This window comes from Podarcis melisellensis (assembly GCF_964234715.1).
Source record: "Podarcis melisellensis genome assembly, chromosome: 4".
Classification (NCBI taxonomy): Eukaryota; Metazoa; Chordata; class Lepidosauria; order Squamata; family Lacertidae; genus Podarcis; species Podarcis melisellensis.
In genome coordinates this window covers 42,262,860-42,290,056 of record NC_138531.1, presented here as the reverse complement: position 1 = coordinate 42,290,056, position 27,197 = coordinate 42,262,860, and the positions used below count along the sequence as shown (strand labels likewise).

At 41.6% G+C, this 27,197-nt stretch overlaps 1 protein-coding gene across 5 annotated transcripts; it reads left to right on the top strand.

Annotated features, from left to right (window-relative positions):
- The first annotated feature begins 81 nt into the window (after positions 1-81).
- Positions 82-25,101, top strand: KLHL15 (kelch like family member 15). Of its 5 annotated transcripts, XM_081909018.1 has the most exons (5): positions 2,336-2,634; positions 2,889-2,927; positions 3,408-3,537; positions 10,198-10,909; positions 23,287-25,101. In XM_081909018.1, the coding sequence occupies exons 4-5, from the start codon at positions 10,205-10,207 to the stop codon at positions 24,394-24,396; spliced, it is 1,815 nt and encodes a 604-aa protein (XP_081765144.1). In that variant the 5' UTR covers positions 2,336-2,634; positions 2,889-2,927; positions 3,408-3,537; positions 10,198-10,204; the 3' UTR covers positions 24,397-25,101. The 5 variants fall into 5 exon arrangements, with proteins under 5 accessions (XP_081765147.1, XP_081765146.1, XP_081765144.1 ...); XM_081909020.1 differs by lacking the exon at positions 3,408-3,537 and having other exon boundaries at positions 2,335-2,634; XM_081909017.1 differs by lacking the exon at positions 2,889-2,927.
- Positions 25,102-27,197: the final 2,096 nt, after the last annotated feature.

The window sequence follows — 27,197 nt, the reverse complement described above, 5'->3', positions numbered from 1 at the left end:
AAAGGCGTGACTGCCATAGAGCGTCGCGGCTCCGCGTTCCCAAGCCCAGTGGGCGGGGCCGGAATGTGGAGAAGGGCGCGCGGGGGGGAGGTGTTGCGGGTTGTGACTGAATAAGAAAGGGACTGGAATGGTTGGTTCAGCGCGGTTCCGTTTTAAGAGCCGCCTTTGAAGGATCTTACGTAGGTTTTCTGAGAGCGTTCAACATTCTGTTGCAGTGCAGCTGAATACAAGAGGAAATCCTACTTTTCCTTTTTACTTATTTTTTTATTGATGGTAATTTTGAAAAATATATACAGAACATGCAACATAATAAAAAATACAGTAGGAAATAAAATATCAGAAGTTAATTATATGCTGTATACGCTTGCATTTATAAACAAAAACCTTCATCCCTCTTCCATATGTTTAGGAGCAGGTGGGGCACATGGATCAAGGTAAGGAAATTACTTTTTAAAAAATGAACATAAAGTCTTTAACCAAGCTCTCACTTTCTTTACAGGGAAGACAATATGGACTCTGGTCTGCCAGAAAAAGTGCCACCGTTCTAGTATAAAGACAAGAGTTTACATGACCTAATAATAATAATAATAATAATGGTTTTGTTGTTGTTTAGTTGTGTCCACCTCTTCATGACCCCATGGGCCAGAGCACGCCAGGCATTTCTGTCTTCCACTGTCTCCCGCATAATGTTTGGGTATAGCTAATTATACTGGAAATGAGTGTTCAGCCCCACCAAAACAGCGTAAGCTACCATTTTTCCTATGAGAAACATGATAACCAAGGTCTCAGATTTAAATCCAGAATATGTTTCTCTAGAAGAGATGGACAGGCACTCTCATGCTTGGTGCACGAGAACCAGTAAGAAGCGCTTTTTTAGCTATCAGCCTTTTTAACATCTCCTGGCAAATAATCCGCTCTCCTTTTGCTTTGTGAGGCAGGTCATTTCTGATAGGATCCCAGCAAGCCTCATTGTCCATCTTACTTGCCCATACTGGTGTCATACAGTATAGCAGCAGCGTACACCCCACCTGTTTAACCAGTTTAGCTATTAATTGGAGTACATTTTATGTATACATGTGAGTATGAAATTCTTTTAAAGATATGAGCCACTTCTTCCCCATCCCAGCTTTTCTCCTTAGGGAAGGATATGCATTTAGCAATATGAACAATTGTTCTGGAATATTTAGCAACAGCGAATCTATTGGGTGGGACTAACTACAGTCCACTTCTTCAGATGCATATTCTGAGTATAAATGCATATAATTTGGGGGAAGGGAAAACTAAAGGTGTCAGCTGGAAATGAAATGTAGAAAAGTTGTTGCTAGCACAAATCCTGGCACTGATAAATCAATTAACAGGTATAATGAGCACAGATCCATTTGTTTCTGTGGAAACTACAAATGACAGCTTTGAACTATTGATGTATTATAATGATTGGTTTCGTGCTGCCATTTCCCTTTAAATTCATTTGGTCCAAGATGACTACTCTTAAGTCACTGGGAGTCATAGGAGGCTTATATCATAGTAGGTAATCTTAAAGGCAAATCTGTACCACAGGCTTAATTTTTCTTATATATACGCTTTCCCAAGTGGACAGTTACTCTGCCATGGTATGCAAGTGTGCTGTAGCAGCCATGAAGCTCAGTTATTTATTAAAATATTTATATCATAATAAACATCAAAGTGGTTTAGAATTTGTATACATACACCAGAGACCATCAACTAACTATGCTATGGAAAGATGCATTCTTAATTGCTTGCAGAAGTCCGAAATGAATACAGCTTCAGGATTCTCACCAAACTACAGTTCCCAGGAGTCTTTGGGAGGAAGCCATGAAAATTAAACTGCTATATAGGGAGCAATATTAACGTGCGTTTAGTTAGAAACGTTTCGTTCCCGTGCAAGCAGGCAGATGGCTGCAGACTGATATGTTGGTATTACACAATGATAACTCGAGTTGGAAGTGCCCCTCCTGAAGTGCACAGTACAGACAGAATATACGTGCTCGGGGAGGGAGGGAAGGAGGCAACTTCTTAACTAGGTCAATGCACGTCCTGTGCGCCAGGAAATGGAAACTAACGAAACCAAACGATGTCATGTACGCTTGGGCTTTTCTGTTAACCGCCCTGTGATCCTCAAGACGAAGGGCCACACGGGCATTTAATAAACGATGGTGGAAGTTGATAAGGTGTGAGAACAGGAGGGGAGGAGGAAAGCCCATCCGGCGGCGGCGGGTCCTGAGAAGCCCCGTGTAACGCCCGGGGAGCGACCGTGCGGGCAGAACGGGGAAGCGGCGGCGGCGGCCGGGAGGCGGCTCCTCGTGCGGGGCGCTGCGCGAGGAGGGGCCAGTGTTGCGTGTGGGGTTGGCGGCTTTTGTGAGGCAGCGGCAGCACCGGCGAATGGGGCGGTCCTGCGAGAGCCGGCCGGGGAGCGCGCCTTGGGAAGGCGAAGGAGGCGGCGGCGGCGGCGGCGGCCTGAGCATCCCACTCCGCCTTGATGGAGGTTCCTCCTGTGCGTGTCCCTCTGCCTCTCCCACAGGTGGTGGTGGCGGCGGCGGCGGAAGTGACGGCCGGTGCGGGGTGCTTGTCGTTGGGGGAAGATGGCGACTGTGGCTGTGCTAGGCAGTGAAGAAGGTAAACAAGTGTGAGAGGGAAGGGGAGAGGCAGGGACTCTGGGAGGGGGCGGGCGAGGCAGGGGCCGGCGAAAGCCGGTGCCTGGACGGTGCCGCCGAAGGAGGCCTCGCTCGCTCGCGCAGCCTCGGCCCCGGCAGGCGAGGAAGGGGCCCGGGCGCGATACCTCCGTCTCCGTGTAACCCCACTTCAGCCCCCCTGTGAGGCTCTCCTCCTCCTCTGTCTTTATGTCACCCAGAGACCCCCCCTCTCTGCAGGTTCAGCGGGAAGAGCTGTGTCTTCAGTGCTGCTGAGAGGTAGGTGAAGCTGCCCGAGGACCAGCCGTCCCCCCCCCACCCCCCGTATGTGTTCATGATGTTTGCTGCTCTTTTTCTAGACCCAGTTAGGTCAAAGTCACTCCCGCTCCTCTCCTCCCTGAGATATAGTATTTTCCCTTTTTTTCTGGCTTGCCCTCTCCTCCACCATGTTTGGGGCACATCAGTTGAGGTACTTCAATATACTTCCCATCTCCAGCTTTTGAAGGACAGCTGCTTTTGGGTGTAAGGCTTTTTTGGGGGGGGGGAGTAAAGGCAGTGGCTGTGATGGAACTGGAGGTTTTCGTGGTAGCATCATCCTAGTATCAGAGGTTCAAGGGTTTTTCAGTTGTTCCTGCTGCTAATTGGATAGTTGTGTAATGCCTCTGGGTTTCAGTTGAGCATCTTGCCCTCTCAGGTGTCTTTGTTTCTCTAAAAGAGGGCGGTATGATGAAGCTGTCTTTCCTCTTTCTAATTCCTCAGAAAAGTCACCCATGATGAACAGGGTGGGGAAGAAGATTGATATATGCCCTGGCCTTTGTGTATGTGAGCATGCTAGTGATGCTTCCAGGAACACAGCGCACTGAAGTCTTCTGTGCTTAAAATGCACATGGTAGGGATAACAGTGTCATACACTTCTTCTCCATTAATCTATATCCATGTTTTGATCTTTGGTTGCATGCAGCCCCTCCTTTAATACTTCACTTTGTGCTCGAGATAGTAAAGTGTTTGACCGTTTATCTTAGTAAATATTACGCCATAGTGTTTTCGTTCTGTACCAGGTGTATCAGAGTCACCAGGGTACACAGTAATTTGCCACGATTCTGCACAATTTTGATACATTTGAGGCTTGATATGTAAAAATTTTATGGGATTTTATAGTCTCCAAAAACTATTTGCCTTCATCTTTGGTTTGAACACTTGTTTGTAAAAGTTGGATGGTATACGAGTGAAGAAATCTTCAAATAGTTCTTGAAGAAAAGAAGCTCTTTGTTTTGAGATGGTGTGTGCTTGTTAGAAGAAATATTCCTTTTTGAGTGTAAGAGAAAGAGCAGTGGTCTTTTTGAGATAACACTTGCCATAAGTCATTTTTTAACTACTCATATTAAAATAATTAGCATGAATATATGTATTTCTCAATTACTCAGGAACACCTTAGTCAATGAAAAGTTCTAAAGTTTAATAATATAATAGGCCAACTAAATTGTGCGGTCCTGATTTAAATGTAGCAGCAAGGTGTCTAGTGCTACTGAAAGATAACCTTACAAGCCTTGTTGTATAAATATTAGGTTAATTTTTTAACTTTGTTCACAGAGTGCCTCTAAAATATAGTAGTACTTTCTGAAACTCAGGCCTCAACTATCGAAGGCTGTGTTGAAATTTAAGTGTGGCTCTTACTGGGCAAGAGGTGGGACACAGGTGGCGCTGTGGGTTAAAGCCTCAGCGCCTAGGACTTGCTGATCGAAAGGTCGGCGGTTCGAATCCCTGCTGCGGGGTGCGCTCCCGCTGCTCGGTCCCAGCGCCTGCCAACCTAGCAGTTCGAAAGCACATCCGGGTGCAAGTAGATAAATAGGGACCGCTTACCAGCGGGAAGGTAAACGGCGTTTCCGTGTGCAGCTCTGGCTCGCCAGAGCAGCGATGTCACACTGGCCATGTGACCCGGAAGTGTCTCCGGACAGCGCTGGCCCCTGGCCTCTTAAGTGAGATGGGCGCACAACCCCAGAGTCTGTCAAGACTGGCCCGTACGGGCAGGGGTACCTTTACCTTTACCTTTACTTACTGGGCAAAATCCAGCACTGTTTACAGTGTTGAGTCTCTAGCCACATAACAAATTTGCACAAATACTAAGATGAAAGTTGAATACAGTATAGGAAATTGTTGAAATATGGAAGAAACTCCTAATTATATAAAAAAATTAAAAGTTTGTGGTGCATAGGATAAATCTTTTTGTACAATAATTTGTAGAGCCCATGGGTTTTCAGTTGGCTCTATTCAGAACTGTGTTGTCTTTTAGTATCAATTTAATATAGCTTTCAGAGATACAACCTGTCTGCTTCTTTATTTAGTTTGAGATCCTAATACCTTAACTTTAGTCCTTATTAATATACTATTAAATCAGCAATGTAAATATTAAAGTATCAAAGTATTGCTCCTTTCATAGTAGAAGTGTGAAAATTTGCTCAAATGTAAAGTTTTGTGGCTGATCAAAATAGAATATAGGACCAATCCAAATCTGTCTTGTTTGGCAGCGATTGTCATTTTTAAAAATAGTTGTTTCTAGAAGCTTCTTATGGAAATCGCAAAATGTAGCCGTGAGAAATAAAATGAGCAACCAAACTTCACCCTTAACTATAATCTGCTGCTTTTTATTATGCATATATTTTGCTTTGTAAATTGGTTAATGCTATAATTTCATCAGCGGCATTTACATGTACACAGATATGTGCAGTGCAATTATTTTTTCTGAAACAAGAACAATTTACTGAACTTCTGCCTTGCATTTGATTGTAGGCAAGAAATGAAGAATAATGTAGTGTAGTTTACATACCATGGCAGCTTTGATTCCAACCCCATGGTAATGGAGGTTGAAATCTTTGTTTATTTACCAATGATTGTTTTCATACATGAACAGTCTGGTAGATGGTATGATTTTGCAAGCCATCTGCCATTAGTAGAATGTGTTCATTATATATTCTGTGAAATATCTCTCTTCAGTCCCTGTATGTGCACTCACTGTTGTGGTTGTACATCACAGTATAATGTACTTCAGTTACCTTAATGAGTGGCAGTGCTTTGGCCTTCCTTAATGTCTCAGACTGACAGCTTAATTAAACATTTTTGATCAGAATCATTGAGCATCTATCAGTGGCGGTGGCATCTTTTTTATACCATTATCCTTGACTCTTTTTTTTTTTCATTGTGTGGAGCAATGGTACTTGTGTCAAATTAACTGTTGCCCCTCAGGAGATGCTTGTTTGTTCCAGATTGTCTCCGCAAGAAAGGTAAAAAAAAAAAAGGTGCATTTCTAACCATGCCTACCCAGAAGCAGTTTTAGAAACTGAGATATGAAAGTTAGGAGCTAAATGGCACCTTAAACCTAGGTTATGGGTGCAACAATGGAATGTCTAGGCACACTTTTTTATAACAAGAATACAAAGCTGAAAATGAATAAACTTCAGCTAAAATATTATGTTCATTTTTCACATGGTTTAGTCCTTCCCCTGCTCATCCCTCTAACATTCTTAAGAGGGTCTCTTCTCTAGTCTTCAGAGAGTAGCTGGAAGTGGGGAGGCAGAAAAAGGTCCTCCTTTCCTTCTACTCTACAGTTTTAATCTGAAATCTTTGGTGCAGTACTGTGCCCAGAGCTCAGAAACTGCTGCCGCTAATGAAATTGCCTGTTGCAAAATGTGCAATGGGAGTTTTGAACACTACTCAGAAGTAAGTCCTATTGAATTCAATGAGTCTTACTCTTAGGTAAATGGCATTAGGATTACTATCTTAATCCTACTTTCATTAACTTTTAAGAAGCTGTAACTCTTGGTTAGCAGTTGTATTGAGGGAGTAACTCTGAGTCTCACATCTGTATCTTTCTTCACACACATTCCTCCAGGTTACTTTTGTGATTTGCATCCTATCTGACATCAGTTCAACCAGTTGTGGCCTGGTTTATTCTATGTAACAAGCATTCATACCAAAGGGAATCATCAGAACATCAGAAATCATTGTGATCAATGTTACGTTTCTGCAGAAAATGAGATACATTTAACTATGAATAAGTCTTTTGGTAATCTTCTTTCGACTAGTCATTGTTCATCTGAACTTCACTCTTCATAATAGCTCTCTGTTCCTTGTGTTTGGAAGCAGCATCCTTTTCTAATTCGCCAGAAAGTAGAAAACAGTTATTCTAGATTTTATCAGTTACATACCGTGACTGGCCAAGAGTCTTGGTTACCTCTTTATTTACTAAAACATTTATCCAATCCATCCCAGTAGCCACCTAGAACACTGTAAACTACTGTTTTTCTGAGAAATTACATATATAAACTCAATATGCGGTGGTTTTCTCTGTATTGGGGGTGGGGAATCTGTAGCCCTCCAGAGGTTGCTGGTCTCCAACTCCCAAAATTCCTGGCTGTGTGCCATGTTGGCTGATGCTGATGGGAGTTGCAGTACAAAACATTCAGAAGGTCACAGTTTCCCTACTCTTACACCAAATGTAGCTAACATTGACTTCTCAGTTGTCTTCAAAAGCACATGAAATAGCAGGTGTCCATGCAGATTCAGATGCTTAGTTGTCACTTTCACAAAATTCATTGTATGCAAAATCAATGATACAGAAAGAGCAGTGGTAGAAGACTCAGTTTGGGTAAAGGGCAAACATGCTGATTCTGTGAAGTGTGAAATGCCAACCACATTTTTGTCGATTTTCCTGATGTTCATTCTTAAGCAGTAGTGCTTCTAGAATAGTGAGCCAATTCAGATTTCTTTTTCATAATATTTGAATGGTTTACATCAGTGTAACTAAGTATCAGTTGATATTTCAGGTTAAATGTTAGGGCCAAAAACATAAAAGCCTTTCTAAGTAATACCAGTTGCCTAAATGGTCATTCCAGAAAATGATTGCTACATCCAAATTCTGATTGGCCCCGTCCTTTGATAGACGTGACTCACTCTGTATATATGACTTTCATTTCTTGTTTCTACCCCAAAACGAGCAGTTTCTCACCTTAACAGATCAGTTAATACCTGATATCTAATTTTAGTACAATTTTAGTATTATGTGGTGCTGAAGCACATATACTAGTACATAAGATGCATGTGCTGCAAATACAGAAGATAGTAAAAGGGTAAAATTGCATTGCATAATATAGAGATAGCTAACTTTTGGCCCTCTGTTGGACAGCATGGCCAATGGTCAGGGGTGATAAGATTGTAGGCTAACAAGTATCTGACAAGCTATAGGTTCCCCACCCCTGGCATATTACAAAATAAGAACTGAAAAATGTGGGTTTGTTTTCTTATCTGATAAAAAAATTTAAAGTGTAGGTGGTGTAGGGTTTGACACTGTTGGGCATAGCAACTGCTGTTGATTGCAGTAGCAATCCCTTTGTACTTTTGCTGTTACTAAACATACGTGGCTTATTGTGAACAGTGAAGACACAATGGCTGCATTCACACACTACAATGATTAGGCAGAGTTACTGACTTATTATGGTATATTATGAATGAACAACAATGTGCTTCTACACTCTGTTGATGGCTTCCACTTCACTTTTCTCCCAGTGCAAGAAACAAATTAGAAAGCTGCAGTTAAGCTTGGCCACTGTGATAGTCACTTGGGATCATTGTTTGTTGCTCTCTATAAAGAGCCATGATTCATAAACCAATCCAGACCATGTTTTCAGGCCAGGTTGTAATTCTGGCATGTAAGGGAGCAACAAACCAAGATTCTGGGTTTGAATGTCAAGGAAATTGAGACTTTGTGTCTTGTTTCTCCTGCTCACACTAGAGGTGGTATGAAGCAGGAATGAATGGGTAATATGCTCTTTGTTCCCAATAAATAAGCTAGCAACCCTGACTTATTGTGATATGCAGGCATTGCTAACAAGGAGTAAATAAAATTAAGGACAAAGATTCTAAGAACAACTGTGCTTGAAGGTGACATTGGGGAATGATGATGTAGTCTTACAGAAATATTAAGTGGTATTATTATTTTGCTATACTACTTTGTTTAACGATATGAAGGTAAGAACCAGTCCATGTAAGGTTTTACAACATAAGTTATAACTTAATGAATTTGAATTCAAAGGTGCCCGCTTCTGTTTCAGAAATGCACTTCTTTACTACACTGTATTTACTCTCAGTGATCCGCATATGTGTTAAAAGTAGAGGAGTTCTTCCAACATTTGACATGTTTAACTTGGTGTTGCAGAACAAATTAGCATGCTAAAGATGTCACTTTTTCTGATGGGGCCCATAACATGTCATGCTGCTTACAAGATGGATTATCTGCCTGTGCAAAGATTTTCCATGGCAGAATATACCATGTCTGTGTACAGGCTGTGCCATGGAAATTGCCTGGTTGACATATGTTAAAATCCTGCTGAAGTCCACATTGCAAAAAGCATGATAAATTTCATTTTTTTCCTTCAGGGAGGAGGGGATCCTGGAATGGATTGTCCCTCTTACTTGCTCCCACTAGGCAGGTCAATATGCAAATTAGATCTCACTACCTCATGTGGGAGGCAACCTTCCAATTTTCTCCTGCCTAGTTCCACGCAGGTTGGGCGACAGATGTTTTCTGTCATGCCATTATGTTAGGAGAGGTCTTCATGAATTCATTCAAATTTAGAGCATACCAGCCAAATATATATTTTTTCTACAGCCCAGCTTGCTAGCCTGCTGTTCTTAGCAGATTCTTTGGCTTGGGAGTTTGGGGAGCAAAGGTTGTCCATGGTGGCATACCTCTTCCGACCCCGATACAGGCTTGCTTCCTGGAGGCAGAGCTTCCTAGACATTTATAAGAAACAAAAAGAACATCTTTAGCAATAGATTGTTGTGTCCCTTAAAGAACTAATTTTATTTTTACCATATTTTCAATCCAAATAGTAGACAGGTTTTTTTGTTGTTGTGTGTTTTTTGTGATGTTGCCTTGAAGTGTCTGTTCCAGGTAACATTGCTACTTACCAGCTTGTGTTTTTAAGTCACCATTTGAAAGTTTTTTCTAGGACATGGGGAGAGATGCAGTCTGAGTATATCACAGCACTTGAACAATACGGCTGCTACACCAAAATGATCTCCACCATGGCAAATTGCCTATGCCATGGCATAGTATTGTTAAGCTGCAGCAGTCTCAGCTGAACTTCTGAATGACACTTTTGAAGAGTATAGTTCCATCTGCTTTAGGATCCTTTCATTTGTAAGAGCAAGAATTATCCTACCTTGCCACTTGCAAATAGCAAGACTGATTTTGTCTTCCAAGTTCAAACCTAACACTCTGCCCACTATGCTAGATCTCAGCCAATATAGGTAATGCAAGAGTTTGGAGATAAAAGAGCTTAAATGTTTACAGTTTTGAAATTTTGCTGGAAGTAATTTTCATGAACAGCTTCTCCCTTCTCCAAAGCAAAATTTCATATATTGGTTATTGATTTGTTATTTTAAAAAGGCAATTAACAATATTCACAAAGCATGATAAACACAAGTTTTATATGTTTCTACATTTTCATGAATCTAGAAATCATAACATTTCTTTATTTACATTTTTCCCCAGGTGATTCATGGCAGGGGACGTGGAAGGATTTAGTTCCTCCATCCATGACACCAGCGTCTCTGCTGGGTTCAGAACACTGTATGAGGAGGGATTGCTTCTTGACGTCACTCTTGTTATTGAGGACCACCAGTTTCAGGCTCATAAGGCATTGCTTGCCACCCAAAGTGATTATTTCAGGATTATGTTCACTGCTGATATGAGGGAGCGAGATCAGGAGAAAATCCACTTGAAAGGCCTAACTGCAACAGGCTTCAGCCATGTTCTCCAATTCATGTACTATGGAACCATTGAACTGAGTATGAGCACTGTTCATGAAATCCTGCAAGCTGCCATGTACGTCCAGCTTATTGAGGTGGTGAAGTTCTGCTGCTCCTTTCTATTAGCAAAAATATGCTTGGAAAACTGTGCAGAAATTATGAGACTTTTAGATGACTTTGGTGTAAACATCGAGGGCGTCAGAGAAAAGCTGGATTCCTTTTTGTTAGAAAACTTTGTGCCTCTCATGGCCAGACCTGACTTCTTGTCCTATCTGAGCTTTGAAAAGCTTATGACTTACTTGGATAATGATCGTCTGAGCAGATTCCCAGAGATAGAGCTCTACGAGGCTGTTCAGGCTTGGCTGCGGCATGATAGAAGACGCTGGAGGCATACCGACACCATCATTCAGAACATCAGGTTTTGTTTGATGACACCATCCAGTGTATTTGAAAAGGTTGGTGCGTTTGAAAGCAATAGATAGAATTCATCTTTACATTTAGGGCAGCATGCTGTTAATAGGTAAAATTTCCAGAAATAGGAGGAGGGAAAAATAAGACACTGTTTTAGAACATGGAACATTGAAGTCGTCAATGTCTGAAACAAGTGCCATCTAGCTTTTAGAACAAAACAAAACAAATCCCCCCAAATGCAAACTAGCAGGATTTACAGCCAGGAAAAAGGTAGGTTTGCAGCTTTTTCTGATTGTTAGTGATAGAGAAAACCTCATAAACAAGTACAGCAAGGTGATTGACAAGACGAGATGTATTGTAATCAGTGAAACAAAATATATTCTTGCAGCGGGGAGGGGATCCTCGGATGGTTGTCCCTCCCACTTGTTCCACATATACAAATTAGACTAATTTTACCTCATGGTTGGAGGGTATAATGCCTCCTGTTTCATTCCTGCCTTTCTGCAGTGCAGGTTGAGTAATAGTTATATGCTGCCGTCCTTATCTTTGTGAGGAAAGGGTTGACTTTGTTGACCAATTCCCTGTGGGGGAAAAAGAGAATTGGTCAACAAAGTCCAATTTACAGAGAATTAAATGACAAGAATGTCTTGAGTCGTCTGTGACGCTCACAGCCTCCCTTTTTTTTACTGATTCCTCGGAAGAAGAGGAGCAGAGGGCTGTCTCCCTCAGTGTATGCTCAAGTTTGCTAAGAGTTTCATCCCAGGAAGCCAGCAGAGGCTGTGGAGGAGGGGATGGCTGACCTGACGGAAAGGCAGTTAAGATGGATGCTGGCCTTGCCCCTGCCTTCCAGTTAGCCCACTGAGAGAGCTGAGGTTTTGGAGGGTCTGCAGACACTGAACTTTGTGTCATCCCCTCATCTAGTGATTGACAGCACAGCTCTCAACTCCCTAGTTTTGTTGGTGGATCTGACATATTGGTACAGGGCCTGGGGGTTGGTGTGGGCCCAGTCCCTCAGATGGCCTTTTTGCGCCTGCTCTTTTCCACTCAACCATGGCCTGGAGCCCAGCCCTAAGTCTTACCTCAGGTTTGGGCAGCAGAGAGGGCCTCACAGTACACTATGCTCCCTTTAGTGGTGTGTTGGGACTTCAAGATTCCTCAGTGATGACTCCTGCATAGGCTCTTTCCTGCTGTTTTGGGGGCAGAGAGCTATTCCTCACCTTCCTCCTCTCCTGGCTGTAGTGATGCAGCAGCTGTTTCCAAATCTAGGTGGTGATCTAACCTTTGCAGGTATAGGGCCACCTCTGGGCAGCTGGAAGAGGACATCTTGGTGTCACTAAAATGCTGGGCCAGAAGAGAGGGAGCTGAGGCAGCTCAGAGGTCTGAAGGCAAGTCTATTCCTCTGCCTCAGCCTCCTATCAGCAGCCACAGATTGGTGGTTCCAGGCAGGGGCTGCAGAGCAGGCAACAAGCTTTCAGACTTGTGATCGGCTGTGGGTGAATTGGAGGAGGATGAAGCCGCTGTGTCTGCCATGGCTTCCAACAAGGAGGAGGGGGAATTACCAGCCAGTGTGGAGGAGGAGGCATTTTCTGCACCTTTGTCTTGCTTGTTTTCTACCAAGGATTTTGCCCTCTTAAAAAGGCAAGTCATATCTTAGAGATCCCTGCTCCTAAGAACATGGGGTGGGAGGAGGGAGCCTCTGAAGTGAAACGTACCCAACCCTCCAATCTCATTTGATAACTTTTCCATCTGTTTTCAAGAAGGCTCTGCCAGCTGAATGGGCCTAAAAGGCTTTATACCTTTCAGTCTGATAGTACTGCTAAACTAATTCCTCCTCCTGGGTGCTTGTTTAGTTGTGATGGCACAGAACCATAAAATTGTAGAGTTGAAAGAGACCTGGAAGATTGTGCAGTCCAACCATCTGCAGTGCAGGAATTCTGCCCACAGCCATCCCTGGTTGGACTTGAACCACCAACCTTCTGATTGACAGCCAGACAGACTAACCCATTGTGCCACAGGAGGGCAGCAAGAACACTGGCAGCCAAGGACACAGATAAATTAGCTAGGGACTCAGATGATAAGAGAGGACTGAGATCCTGCTGAGGCGTGCCCATGAAACTACTACATTGGAAATTAGGGTGGCCACAGCCTCACTCTTGATGGCCAGGGCCTCCCTAAAATGGGTGAAGACTTCTGGAGGAGGTTCTGGCTAATAACTCCCACCTTCTCTAGGGAATTTGAAAGCTGGAGAGGACAGCTGCCTCTATGGCTGATGATAGCCTAGATGCCATGTAGTATGCTGCAAGGGCCATGGCAGTCAATGTAGCTATTAGCCTATGGTTTAAGATGTGGAACACAGATTCCAATTGTAAGGTTAATCTAGCTACAGGCCCTTTTCTAGGGGGCAGGCTGTTTGGTGACCTCTTAGAGCCCTACTTGGTGGAAACTAAGAATAAGAAAAAAAGCTGTGGGGTGTCAGTTTGGGCGTAGCTCCTTTCAGCCCTCCAAGGGTGCCTATGGTTCTAAAGACAACAGATGCCAGCGGTACCAGTGGGGTGGACAGATTCTATCCCAGGCAACAGTAGAACCAGTTCTCCAATTCCAGAGGCTCTGGACAGAGTCAGCAGGGAGGAAAGAAGGCAACTCAGTCCGGACTCCCTAAGTCAGCTGCAGGAACTTCCAGTTGAGGGTCGTCTGCGGTTGTTCTTCCTTTGTTGAAGAGAGATGACAACAGATCAGAGGGTTCTGCAAACTGTGAGGGAAGAGTATACTGTAGACTTTGCCTACTTACCTTATGACTACTTTGTGATTTCTCCCAGATCCAAAAAGGAAAATTACACCATCTGGTCTTAGCAGCCATTCAGCGCCTGATATCCATCAGTGTTATAGAGCTCTTGTCCCCAACAGAGCATTGCTACAGCTGCTACCCCGTATTTATTCTTCGTATTCCCAAAGAAGAAGGGAGATTTCAGGGTCATACTGGGTTTGAAGAGGGTGAACAGGCACATCCAGAAATGCAGGTTCAGAATGGAAATCCTTCATACCATCATGGAGCATCTTATCAGCTGGGGGCTTCCTTGATAGCATTTCTATATCACACCAATACCAGTGTGGTCCAGCAAAACTCAAGAGTCTTCTACCTTTCCCATTGTCAGCCTTTCCAGAATTGACAGTGAAGAAAGCTACTTGCCCACACAGTTCAGTGTAAAATGTTTTATTGCTTCAAGACACAAGACAATTCAGACATATTATACACATAGTTAAGAGATGCTGGTACATCATAAACTATTCTAGTAACTTGGTCTTAGAGGTTAAACTGAAGAGATCCAAATATACAGAGAGGTCCAAGTTTTGGGAGAGTTCCACCACCACCACATACCACATTGCTGCTGAATGCAGCCTTGGTTTTATACCTGCTAATGCCTGTAGCCTTGAGCTCTTTCAAGAGGCCCACCATAGTTGACGTCCTAACCCTTAACAGAAATCAGTTGCAGAGGAAGGGCAACTCAAAACACTGACCAAGCAGTTTGTGCAATTTCGCATATATTCCCAAATTAAATCAACACCCCTTCTGTTGGGCTGTTGCCTTGAAATATTTCAATTTGTCATACCTAATGGAAAAGTTGCAGACTTGTTCTTTTCTGCAGATACAGGCTTTGTGAATATATCTGCCAGCATAGACTCTGAAGAACAGTATTGGAACTTAACTAGACCTTGCTGAATATGATCTTTCACATGATATGGGATATCAGTGTGCTTTGTTCTGGGGTTACACCGCTCAGCCTCAGTAGTAGAAGGCCTACTATTTTCTTGTTCTTCCTCTTGCTTTGAGCATAGCCAAAGAAACTGTTTTTATTATTTTTACCATCACTTGCAAGCCTGATCTCATTCTAAGCTTTGGCCCACCTGTGTGCTCTTCCTTCATGATTTTCTTTCATTTCTTCATTTCTCATACATGCCCTTATTAAATCTCAGCCCATTTGTAAACTCCTTTGTGTAGCCACACTGTTTTCTTTAGATGCCTCCCATCTTTCTTGTTGGAATTCTGCACCCCCCCAATATTTCACCTTTAAGGAACTCCCATCCATCTTTGACTCCCTTCTCTTTGAGTATGTCTGATGATGGGATGTCACCTAGTAATTCCTTCAGCTTTTTGAAATCGGCCTTCTTCTGGAAAGTGCTTTTCCCAGTAGCTATTACATCAGCACATTGAGTGTGACAACTGGGGGAACTCTCAGCATGTAAGCAACTGTTCTTGTTTCACAAAGATTCAGTGATGCAGAAGTTGGTCCCCACGTTTTAACTCAAGTTTTCATAGGAGCCAGGATGTCATCTTACCTTCTTTCTGTCCCCATCCTAGATTGGACAAGGAGAGGGAATGGTGCTCTGGACTTAACAATGAGCACTGCATGCCTGTCTAAAGAGAACAAATCCTGCCTGTCTGACTCGTTGTTCATCTCCTTCCAGCCACAGACCATGGGAAAGAAGGTTTCAGCTGCTACACTTTCCAGATGGCTGACAGGATGCATTTCCAAGTGCTATGTGGTTTCTGATTCGGCCTTGCTGGCTGGGGTCACTACTCACTTCACTAGGAGTGCCTCTGCTTCAGCTGTCTTTGACACTCTGGATATTTGTAGGGCCGCCACCTACTCTTCTCTGCCTATCTTTGTGAGACATTACAGGATCAATATCTATGTATCTGCCAAAGCTGCTTTCAGTAGGTGTGTATTACAACAGGTGGTTTCCTAGTTAGGGATAGGGTCCACAGCTGGCTCCACCTGATAGTAGCTTTGGTGCATCCCATCCAAGGATTCCTTACCTCTGGCAGGAAATTGTGACATTGGACCTCCAATGAAGGTCCATTTTCTGCAGGGGATGGAGGCGATCGTACCCACTCTAGGCTAGTTTTGGCTATTCGTTGCAGCTTCGACAAATTCGTTTATATGCTGGGGGTTTTTAGCATTCTCCTCAGTTCAGTTCAGTTTTGTATTGGGTTTTTTAATTGGATGTTCCTCTTCCTTAAGAGTTGCAGTTCTTGCCTTTTGTATCCATGGCATGCAGTGCTTTTGTCTGAGATTAACATACTTTCTTCTGAGCTGAATTACCTTGTCACCTGGAGGTGTTACCCTCTCTCCTTGAGGTAAGATCTGTCTAATTTGTATATTCCTGCCTGTGGAGCAAGTGGGAGGGAAAACCACCCGAGGATCCCCTTAATCCCCTGCAGAAAATGGACTTTTGCGGGAGGTCCAATTTCACAATTGCACACAATGGCTTCTTTAATAAAGTGGAAAATCAGAAATGCAAAAGTGTATTAGAAATATAGGTGTTACTTGATTTTATGTTTTTAATTCCACCCTTGATTTTATATTGTTAACCCTACCCTTTTCTTTCTTGATTCCTATGGAATCAATGGAGGATCTAGGTTGATGTGCTCCAGAAGTAGAAATGAGCTCCGTTATGGCTCTTTATTTTTTTCAGCTGTTCCTGTCATTTGCGGCTGAAGTTTAAGGCAAATGGAAAAGAGTCTCCTCTTGCTGGGGCCTTTAGTACCAGTTCTCTTTCTGTTCCATCTCCTCTTTGTTGGAAGAGACAACTCTGATTATTATGGGGCTTAAAGCACTCCTGTATTTATTATCATTATTTATATTATTATCATTCTAAAAATATACATTTCAGGTGTCAAAAGCCAGGGTACAGAGGCATGTGTTCAGCGTTCTCAGAAAGCTGTATAATAATGGTGCAAGATGCACCTCTGTGGGAAGGGATTTCCACAGCTTAGGGGTTGCCGCAGAGAATGCCCTCTCCTGGGCTACCTTGTCTCTGAGCTTCCGAGGGCAGTGGAACAATCAATGAGGCCTCTCCTGCCAACACCCAAGTGTGTCTGTAGATTAGGAAGTGGTTTTTCAGGTGTTTGGGGCCTGAGTTGTTCTATCGCAGGAAGCTGAATTCTCAGTCTGCTTGGAAAGTTACTGTATAATACTGTTCCCCTTTTAGGTTTGGTCTTCTCCAATAACAGAGAAGTGGGAGATGGTAAATGTCGGTTTATAAATGTATTTACAGTGGTAGCTTGGTTCTCAAACTTAATCCATTCCAGAAGTCCGTTCCAAAACCAAGGAGCGCTTTCCCATAGAAAGTTATGCAAAATGGATTGATCTGTTTCAGACTTTTAATAACAATTCCCAAAACAGCAATTTAACATGAATTTTACTATCTAACAAGACCATTGATCCATAAAATGAAAGCAGTGAACAATGTACTGCAGTCACACAATCAATGAGTAGCGGAACTGGGTTCCACACAGTCCCACACACGAAAAAGAGCAACAAAAACGCCAAATAAATAGCAAAAACAGATAGACCTCAGTGTAACACGCCAAACGGAAGTGTGGGACTCAAATTGGAAGTGTAACACTCAAAACAGAGAACGTTCAACTTCTGAAAAAAGTTCGCAAACCAGAACGGGTTTGCAGTGTTTGGGTTCCAAGTTCTTTGAAACCAAGGCATTTGAGAACCAAGGTACCACTGTATATACTTCCCTCTTGCAGAACATTAGGGAGGTGCACCATATAAAAACATTTAGAAACCGTACAAAACTCATTAAAATGACTGGCTGTTGTGCACTGGATTGAGGTCTGCATTCTTTACAGGGGTAAGGTTCCCTGAGGAATTAAGAGACCTTTGGAGAAGCTGGTTATTAGGAGAGCAGACTGCAGTTTCAATCCATCAGGAACAAAGCTTCTTATTCAGGAAGACTACCCAAGCAGTGGCAACTTTCCCCTAGGTCTAGATATGATATTTCAAGAGTTGGGCAAACTTTGATTCAAGGAAGCCCATCAGTATGGGGCAGGAAAATTGGGAAAACAGAGAAGAGGAAAAGGTTAGGTGGAATACCACCTCGACGTTGCAACTGTACATGGGTGGAATCCTGGCTGGGAGGAGGGGGAAGATCTCTTGGTGCCTAGTACTAAACAAGGATCAGCAAAATTACGAAGTAGATGGGTTTTTTTCTTCTTTATATTAAGAAAGCAAATACATTTTCAATAGCATTTTCCTCTGATGGCTGTACACAGCCTGTGTTATCTTGTACACAGAGTTCTGTTTAAACAGAAGTTCTAAAGTGTCAGTACCTTTGTGTAACCACTGCACTTGTTACCACCTGCCACAAGTACAAAACTATCATTAGGAAGACAGGGTTATATAAGATTCTGTAATAGTGACCCATCAGCTGTCATACCAGTTTGGCATTTTTCTTTGTATTAGGACTAAAATAGTTGTTCAAAAGAATATGCAAAATGTTTAAATCCATGTACATTTTGATGCTGATATGCATTAGAAGAAACCTAATGATATGGTTGATTTTAAAATTAGGTTTTTAAGTCAGGTGTCCAGCTTTATACATTTGTATTTTCATGCTAAGCTGCGTTAAATAATTTCTTAGGTTTAGACTTAAGTTCTGTGAGCCAATAGAGTGAAATAGAAGCCTTTAAAGACCAAACTAAACAACCAAGAACGACACGTATATTTTCTAACACTTATCTCTAATGCCACACTTTTGAAATTTATTAAATAAATGTGTTGTATTCTGATTGTTGTGTACTGTAGTCATTGGTTACAAACATTTGATGTATCTTTAAAACCTTATTTGGCTTTTCATACATTATTCTCTTTGTGGACTTGCTCACTTTTTATGTTAGATCAGTATATGTGTGTTTCTCATCCATATTTTCTGTTTCCATTTATATTACAGGCAGTTCACAACTTACATGTACTTAACTTGTGCACATTCAGATTTACACGCTTGACAAAAAAAAAAGTTAAAAAATTCAGAAGGGGGTGAGTTTCTGGGGGAAATTACTTTGGCAATCCTACTTCGCCATTGAATCCAGTGTGTTTTGACTATACATGATTTTGGCTTTAACCCCTGTGTAAGTTGAGAGTCACCTGTATTTATTAGTCTAATCTGTATCCAAAATATAGTTGTCTTGGTGTCAGTTCACAGCATAGTATCTTAATGAGATGCTTCCAGGCCTACATGTACATAACCCCTTGTGTCCCTGCCCTAGTTCTTAAAAGAAGAGAGGGACCTTCTTCTCCCAGTGGCCAAACTTTTTGTACTTTTTTATTTTACTGCTGTTCCTCAGCTAGTGATCTGTTGCTGTCACACAGAGTCCCAGCTTCTAGCAACATTTGAGTATAGTCTCGAGTCCTTTCTCAAAATCCAGTTTGCCCTGGCAGTATCGGGAACTCTCAAGGAAATGCAAACGCTACATGAGTGAGGATTATTTGAAGGTGGGATGAAGAGAGAAAGGGCTAGATGCAAAAGCCAGAAGTTGATAGAAATAGGGACCCAGTGTGGCAGTGGTGCTTTTCTAAAAAAGCAATATCAAATAAGTTTAGGCAAAATCTCGAGCCTGGATTGCTTTCTCCTGTTTTTTGGTACAGGCAAAGAAGGCATTAGTTGAATATGTTTGATTTAATCCTCGGTATATTTCTCTTTTAGAGTTCATCTTCTAGAATAAGTAACCTGCTCAAGGAAGAGCAGTATATGTACGGAAGTTACTTCATAGTTGGGTGTTCCCTGGAATGAAAAGACTGCATCCACAATGCAAAACTGTGTAGTTATCCAGTCTATCTTTGTAGTTACCTCCATGTATCACCTAACAGTTTGTCCCTGACAGTTGGTATAACAGGGTTTCATAGCAAGTGGGAGGACTTGCTGGAAATGGGTGTAACTGAATTCCAAACAACAGGTGTTTCATAACAAGGCCCAATCAGTTGAAGCATTCTTAGGACAACAATGCGTTGTGGATTCATGGACTTCTTCCTTCCTCTCTTGCCAGGGGCGCCGACTTACCCCTTACATGGGGGGAGGGCATCATGTTATGCATCATGTAACGCGTCCATGATGCAGCACTGGGCGGGGAGGTGGCGGAGTGCGGCGCTGGGCTCCAAGCTCCACCTCCTCCCCGCGGCATGCACCAAGCAGGGGCAGGACGTGTGGAGGGTGATCTTCACCCTTGCGCGTCCCAGCCCTGTCCTGGCTCCCAAGTGTGGGCTGGGGTGCACAAAGGGCATCTGGCAGCAGCGGGGGGGGGGGTATCAGCCCCCTCAGTATTGGGGCTGGGTCCCCTGATTCAAAACATTGAGAGGGCTGGAGCCCCCAGCGCCCCATATACCTATGGTAGCAGCAGACTTGGTACCATGCCACGGTTTGCAAACCTGCTTCTAACCAGTGTGTCAGGTTGAGTTTTTGTTTAAACTATAGTAAGGGAAACGTAGGTCTACCTGTAGTACTGAATTTAGTTAGTCTCCAAACTGAAAGAACAGGAGAAATGCCAACGGGAGAGATGAAGCACTACAAGTCTCAATTAAGGTTAAATTGGCTTGTGTTACATCTGCACCAAGCCTGTGCCAGTTATTTATTCAGAAGATGTGCATGCACAGATCTTCAGATTGGCCTGTTCTTGTGTTTTAAGAACTGTGAGTCAGAATAGCTGTCAGTCACAGAAGTCAGCCAATTAGTGAAACAACAAATGCAGGGATAGGAGATAGGTTGAAAGTTTTGGAATGGTATTTATTGACAAGGAAGGGGTGATATTCAGTTACGTTTTAATGCAATTAATGGACCTAACTTAGTAATCCTTGTTAATTTTAATGGGCCAACACTGAGTAAAACTTAGCTGAATACCAAGCTGCTGTCTTCAATGTAATAAAAGGGGAGGGTAGGGAAGGAATCCTTAGGGTGGCTAACCTGTGGCCCGAAATATGTTTCTGAGGGTTATGCGTGAACAAGCCTAGACTAGTAATAGCCTTTGCTAACAAATGGCAATTAAGATATGAGGTAGAAAAGACTTTTGTCCTAAGAGAAGCCTGTCATGTTGAAAACAAATTCAGCCAGGTTGAAAATGAGGATTCATAGCTGACTTTCATTTTACTGATAGCGAAGGGAGATTTCTCCAAATTTTATACTTCCGGAAGTATTAGATTTTATGAGGAAGTTGTTATTTTGTAGCCTGTGGGAGCAAGTTGTCTTGGAATGCAAATGTTCTTTAATGTTAGTTACAGCTTGTGGAGTGGGATGGTGTAAGTTCTGCCAAATTTATGTGAATGTTGACTAATCTTATGTTACTTGAACTGCCAATCATTATTCACTTGCAAAGGATGAAGATTTGAGGATCTATATTCAACTTTTTAGTTGCTTTATCCAAAATGTGTGCTGCTGCGTGTGTTTACATGTCCTCTATTGTGGTAACTTTTCGTCTAAGCTGCTACTTTGTTATGTTTTCCATGCAACTTTGACAAACTAAAAATTGGATATATTAGTAAACTAATAAAATCAAGAAAATGCACTTTGTCCAACCAGATGCCTCTAGGAAGTAGAACTTGCTGTTGCTCCTAGCAAACTAGTTGGCATACAGTACTCAATATATAGCCATCATGACTTTTAGCCATTAAATATTTTTTCTAATCTTTTAATGACTACTGGCATACATTGTGACAGTGAATTTCATAAGTTAGTTATGTGTCGTGTGAAGTACTACCTTTTGTCTGTCCTGAGTCTCCTACCATTCTAGTATTATGAAAGCAAAATTTATTCCGCAAAGTTTTTTGGAAGCAATTTCAAGAGTGTGTGTGCTAAATTCCACTGTAAAAATCAAATGCACTCTAGAAACTTTCATAATGCAATAAACCTAGCTGATCAGATTACTCTAGTTTTCTGATTTGGTTTTTAACAAGGAAAAAAAAGTAAAGCATTTCAAATGTTTCTGTGATGATTTGTATTTGCAGTATTCAGTACAGGTTCGTAACCCTATTGATAAACCCAGTGTACATTTTTTCTTAGTCTAATGACTGTCTTGTGTTCACAGCCAAACGTCTGTTCACAGGTCATTCATTGTACCACTAAAATTGAAACAAAAATACTATCTATTTACTAGGGCTTCATTTGATGTTGCAGGAAAATAAAGTACCGTATTTTTCACTCTATAAGAAGCACCTAGTTTTTGGAGGAAGAAAACAAGAAAAAAAATATTCTGAATCAGAAGCCAGAACAGCAAGAGGGATTGCTGCGCAGTGAAAGCAGCAATCCCTCTTGCTGTTCTGGCTTCTGGGATAGCTGTGCAGCCTGCATTCGCTCCATAAGGCGCACACACATTTCCCCTTTTTAGGAGGGAAAAAGTGAGTCTTATAGAGCAAAAAATAAGGTACTTCTAACATTGATTTCCAAACATGTGAATATATGGTATTCCATTGTATATGTATTTAAAATTGAGAGAAAGCGGGGCTAGCGTTTGGTCACAATGTGGTCATTGTTAGAGCATGTTTTTATCTTGATGCCTCTTTGTATATGACTGAAATGCACATAGCTCTAAATGGTTTGGTAGCTTGATTCTTTCGTTAAGATCAGTATGACTGTTGTGGTTAATGCATAACTTCCTTGAGTGTAAGATCACAGCATCCATGAGGCAGTGGTGAAAGGTCACTTACGGATGTCACTTGCATGTTATTTGTTAGAAGCAGCAAATAAAGTCTTTCTTGTGAAAGTCTGTTCTGTAGCAGCAAGGTAAAAGCTCTTGGTGTAAATATGTAGCCTTGCTGTTAAACTTATCAAAAGTTTCCTATATATCTTGGAAGGTAGAACCAACAGTTTTCCTCCTGCCTTAAAGCAGACAGCTGTGTGACCAAAGCTTGTTGGGCTCAATGAACATCAGAACCGGTGGCAACCACTAGGTATATGCTTGCTGATTTGTTTGCAAGTGTGACAAAAGCCCACTGTGAAATGCATGGGCTTGCTGGCACGCCACTAGGAATTAACTGAAAGAGCTATTCAGCATTTGATGGCCTTTAAGGACTTTAGTAAGCATTGGAGCATTAGGAAGGTAGTGGAATTCCTTGCAGCAGTTCTCAACCTGTGGGTCCCCAGATGTTGTTGGACTATAACTCCCATCATCCCTGAGCACTGGCCTTGCTAGCTAGGGGTGATGGAAGTTGTAGTTCACCAACATCTGGGGATCCACAGGTTGAGAAAGGCTGCAAGAGGCTATCTAAACCTGAATTGGATTCTAAGCATTTAAAAACTGCCATGGAAAAAGCAAGTTCTATTTAATCCTTTTTTGCCAGACATCTCAAGGTAATAGTTAAAAAGTTTTCTGGGAACAATCAATCAGATGCAAAAAAGAAAAAATATTTCATTAGTTATGAGTTTTGTTGAACATAGGCAGGGCAGTTAGATAGGAAAGTGACAGAATAAGAGGTGCAGTTTGTCAGAAGGTTCAGCAGGCTCTGCTGGACTTATGGGACTTATTGCTGTGATTAGGTAATGTTTTCCCCCTCATGATTCAATTGTGTAAAATTAGGCAGCATAGATTTCTTCCTCGTACTGTTTTCCTTGGTCAATACACACGTGTGTTTTGCTCTGTCCTTAGGTGAAAACATCGGAATTTTATCGTTATTCCCGGCAGTTGCGGCATGAGGTGGAGCAAGCTATGAATTACTTCCATAGTGTGCACCAGCAGCCTTTGATGGAAATGAAATCAAATCGCATCCGTTCTGCCAAACCCCAGACTGCAGTGTTTAGAGGAATGATAGGACACAGCATGGTAAATAGTAAAATTCTTCTTCTGCACAAACCAAGGGTCTGGTGGGAGTTGGAAGGTCCACAAGTACCGTTACGACCAGACTGCCTTGCTATTGTTAATAACTTTGTATTCTTATTGGGTGGGGAAGAGTTGGGGCCAGATGGTGAATTTCATGCTTCTTCCAAAGTGTTCAGATATGATCCAAGACAAAATTCTTGGTTACGAATGGCAGATATGTCTGTACCACGCTCAGAATTTGCTGTTGGTGTTATTGGAAGATATATCTATGCAGTGGCCGGAAGGACAAGAGATGAGACATTTTATTCAACAGAGCGATACGATATCACAGAAGATAAGTGGGAATTTGTGGATCCCTATCCAGTCAATAAATATGGACATGAAGGAACTGTTCTTGGTAACAAGCTGTACATCACAGGCGGAATCACATCCTCGTCCACATCTAAGCAGGTGTGTGTATTTGATCCCAGTAAAGAAGGGACTGTGGAGCAGCGAACAAGGAGGACTCAAGTGGTGACTAATTGTTGGGAAAACAAATGCAAAATGAATTATGCAAGATGCTTTCACAAGATGCTTTCTTATAATGGCAAGCTTTATGTTTTTGGAGGCGTCTGTGTAATTCTGAGGGCCTCTTTTGAGTCTCAAGGGTGCCCTTCTACAGAGGTTTATGACCCAGACAGTGATCAGTGGACTATTTTGGCTTCTATGCCAATTGGTAGAAGTGGTCATGGTGTAGCTGTGTTGGAAAAACAGATAATGGTTCTTGGGGGCCTATGTTATAATGGTCACTACAGTGATTCAATTCTCACTTTTGATCCTGAAGATAATAAATGGAAAGAAGACGAATACCCAAGAATGCCCTGCAAGCTAGATGGCTTACAAGTTTGTAGCCTACACTTTCCTGAGTATGTGCTGGAACATGTTAGACGTTGCAGCTAAAGTTTAAAGAAACAAAACAAAACTATTTATAATTTGGTGGGATGGAGGGCTGGGGTAAGGGAAAGCAGATTTAAGCCCACTGAAAACAGTGTCTTGTGTAATATGCCACTTAAATTAATAAAGAGAAAAAAGAAGTGTACAGGGAATGCATCTACCAAGTTTATTAGGAATGCTAATACCTGTGGTTTCATACTGATTTTATTTTTTACATGCTATTACTGTGTTTTGAGAGGGGAAATTGTTCTTCCATTTCATGTGTTTTAACCCCATATCCTATGTCCATTCTGTATGAGTGAAGACAACACATGCTTCAGGATGCACTAGAATACACTCTGTTTGCAAGGTGGGTCAAAAGCATTTATGTATTGTGCATTTTTATTTTTTAAACTGTCAGGATAAAATTCAGCAGCCTTACTAGAACAGAGCCTGACTTCCAATGTAGCAGTGAAAGGGGCCTTTCAATTTGTTCCTGTAATTACTTGTTGTTTAAATGTTATTTTTATTTCCATTTATGACTCCTCCCAATCAGGTTTGACACTCCTCATTTTGATATCAGTGACAATTTAAAATGGTTTTCTATTTATTTTTCTATTTCTATTCAATTTATTTTAATGTACAGTAGTTCCAGTAAGTCTGCTGAAAAAATAGGTTTTTGAAAAAAAAAGAACACTGAAGATTTTCTACTAAAATAAATTCTAGTCTGCATTTGTCTGCGTTGTGGTTTGTGAATAAAATATATCTATATATATACATACATGCATACACTGTAAGATCAAAATGAAATGCATATTTTTATGTGCAGCTGGAAGAGTCTATTTTTAACTAGTGGACAGATATGAGCTATATCTGTTTAATTTTAGCTCTTAATAGCACCCTTTCATGTATTTAAATTTGTTGGGTAACTGGAGGCCTCGTTCTTATCAATGTAAACTTATATTTGGTATATACTGATTGATTCAGTAACACTTGAACTCCTTTATAACCAGGTGATAAAAATGTCGAAGCTACCATTTTTGTTGTTTATAAAGTCAAATCCCAACCTATAGTCTTCAGTACTTGATTCTAGAAATACAAATCAGAAATGTTTATAACAATCACTGCCTCTGCTATTCTTGAAGGATGGTAGAGCTTTTTAGTTGTTTATCGCAGAAGCATTGCAGCTGTACAGTTCTTTGCACTGATTGAGCTGCTGGGCTCAAAAGATGCCAAGTTAGGCAAACTTCTATTTTTTAAGCAAATTTAGAAAATAACCACTGACTCCACAGTATACTTGTATGGAGGTCTGAGGATGTTGAGCAATTGTATCTTGTTGAGGTCACTTTCTTAACTATTAGACAACTATCTGCGTGTCACCGAAAATAAATCTGAACAAAGTTCTGAGCTGAAATACTCAAGTTCCAGTAGCTGCCTGTGGAATATGGAGATGAGCCAATCTTGCCTGGGCAATGTAAGGCTCACTGATGCTTGGCAAACTGCTAAAATGTGGCTTCAGAAGAAATGCAAGTCCAACTGTTTGTGTAAAACATGGAGGAATTAACTGTACCATTTTGTTCCAGTATCATGAACTGGGAATCACTGTAGAACATGTAGTTCATTTCGTATTCTGGGAGTTGAAGCTTATGCATGCTAGAAACCTCCACAACGGACACATTTGACTGTGTCTTGTTTCAGCTCCTGGATTACCGAGGCCCCAAAGTGGTGTTACTATTCTGCATCAAACATGTAAACGTCTACCCAAAAATGTTTAAACATTTTTCTGTCTTTTTTTCCTGACACGTGGATCAAGATCTAAGCTGCACAATCTCACATGATGTGTCTCCCTGTGCATACAAAACAAACACGTATGGAAAGAAGTTATAGCCCAACCCTTCTCTCCTAAACACCCCCCCCCCATATAAGCCATGGCCTCACATGTATTCTTCGCCTATCATCTTTAGCATGACCAGTGAAATCAAAAGCTTTCACTTCTGGTTTTAAATGAACCCAAGTTCCTCACTGAACTTGGGGAAAATCTGGTTTGCTTGATCTATGGTTTGTTCAATGAAGTCAAGATCAACCTGTTTATAATCCTTTAAAAACAAACAAACCAGTGTTCCTGGAACAGAGAACTAATATATTTAAAATATATTTCCATTGAAGGGCGTCCAAGGCTCACTGCTGCTCATGCATGCAACACTAAACAGTGATTTAGCATTATGTGTAAAATGGGCCAAAATATCTCTGCACATGCAAAAGTAAACACAGGCACTTTGTTGTGAGAGTGTTTTCAAACACACAATCGTGTATAATGAAACTGATTATACCATGTGCTCTGCTGTGCATCTGAATCAGCCTGGGCGTCAAATAAGCTTTTAAAAAATGATTTACCCGGGTTTCTCAACCTTTGACGAAGACCAAATGTGCAGATTTAGAAGTCATTGCTTTGCATATGTGCCACTTCTCAGCTTCTGACTTGAACTAGGTATTTGGTTTTCATTGTTGCTTTCAGCATAAAAGGAACTTAGGTCTGAAATGATTCACCAAATGTAAAGTATTGGAGAATTAATTACGGCAAGCCAAGAATGGAATGATAAGACTGTGTAAAAATATTTTAACCTGTTTAGAAATCTCTAGTGCTTGTGGTTATCAACCCTTTATTCTTCATTCCATCCCAATGCAACTGTTTAAGAAGCCCAATTCCATACATGTTTTATTGGAAGCCCTAATGAATTGGGGCTTAACCTCAGTCTGCATGAAATTGCAGCCTTATTTTATTCAATTCCTATCTTGTTTACACTGGATTTGTTTAATTGTGTTTGTTT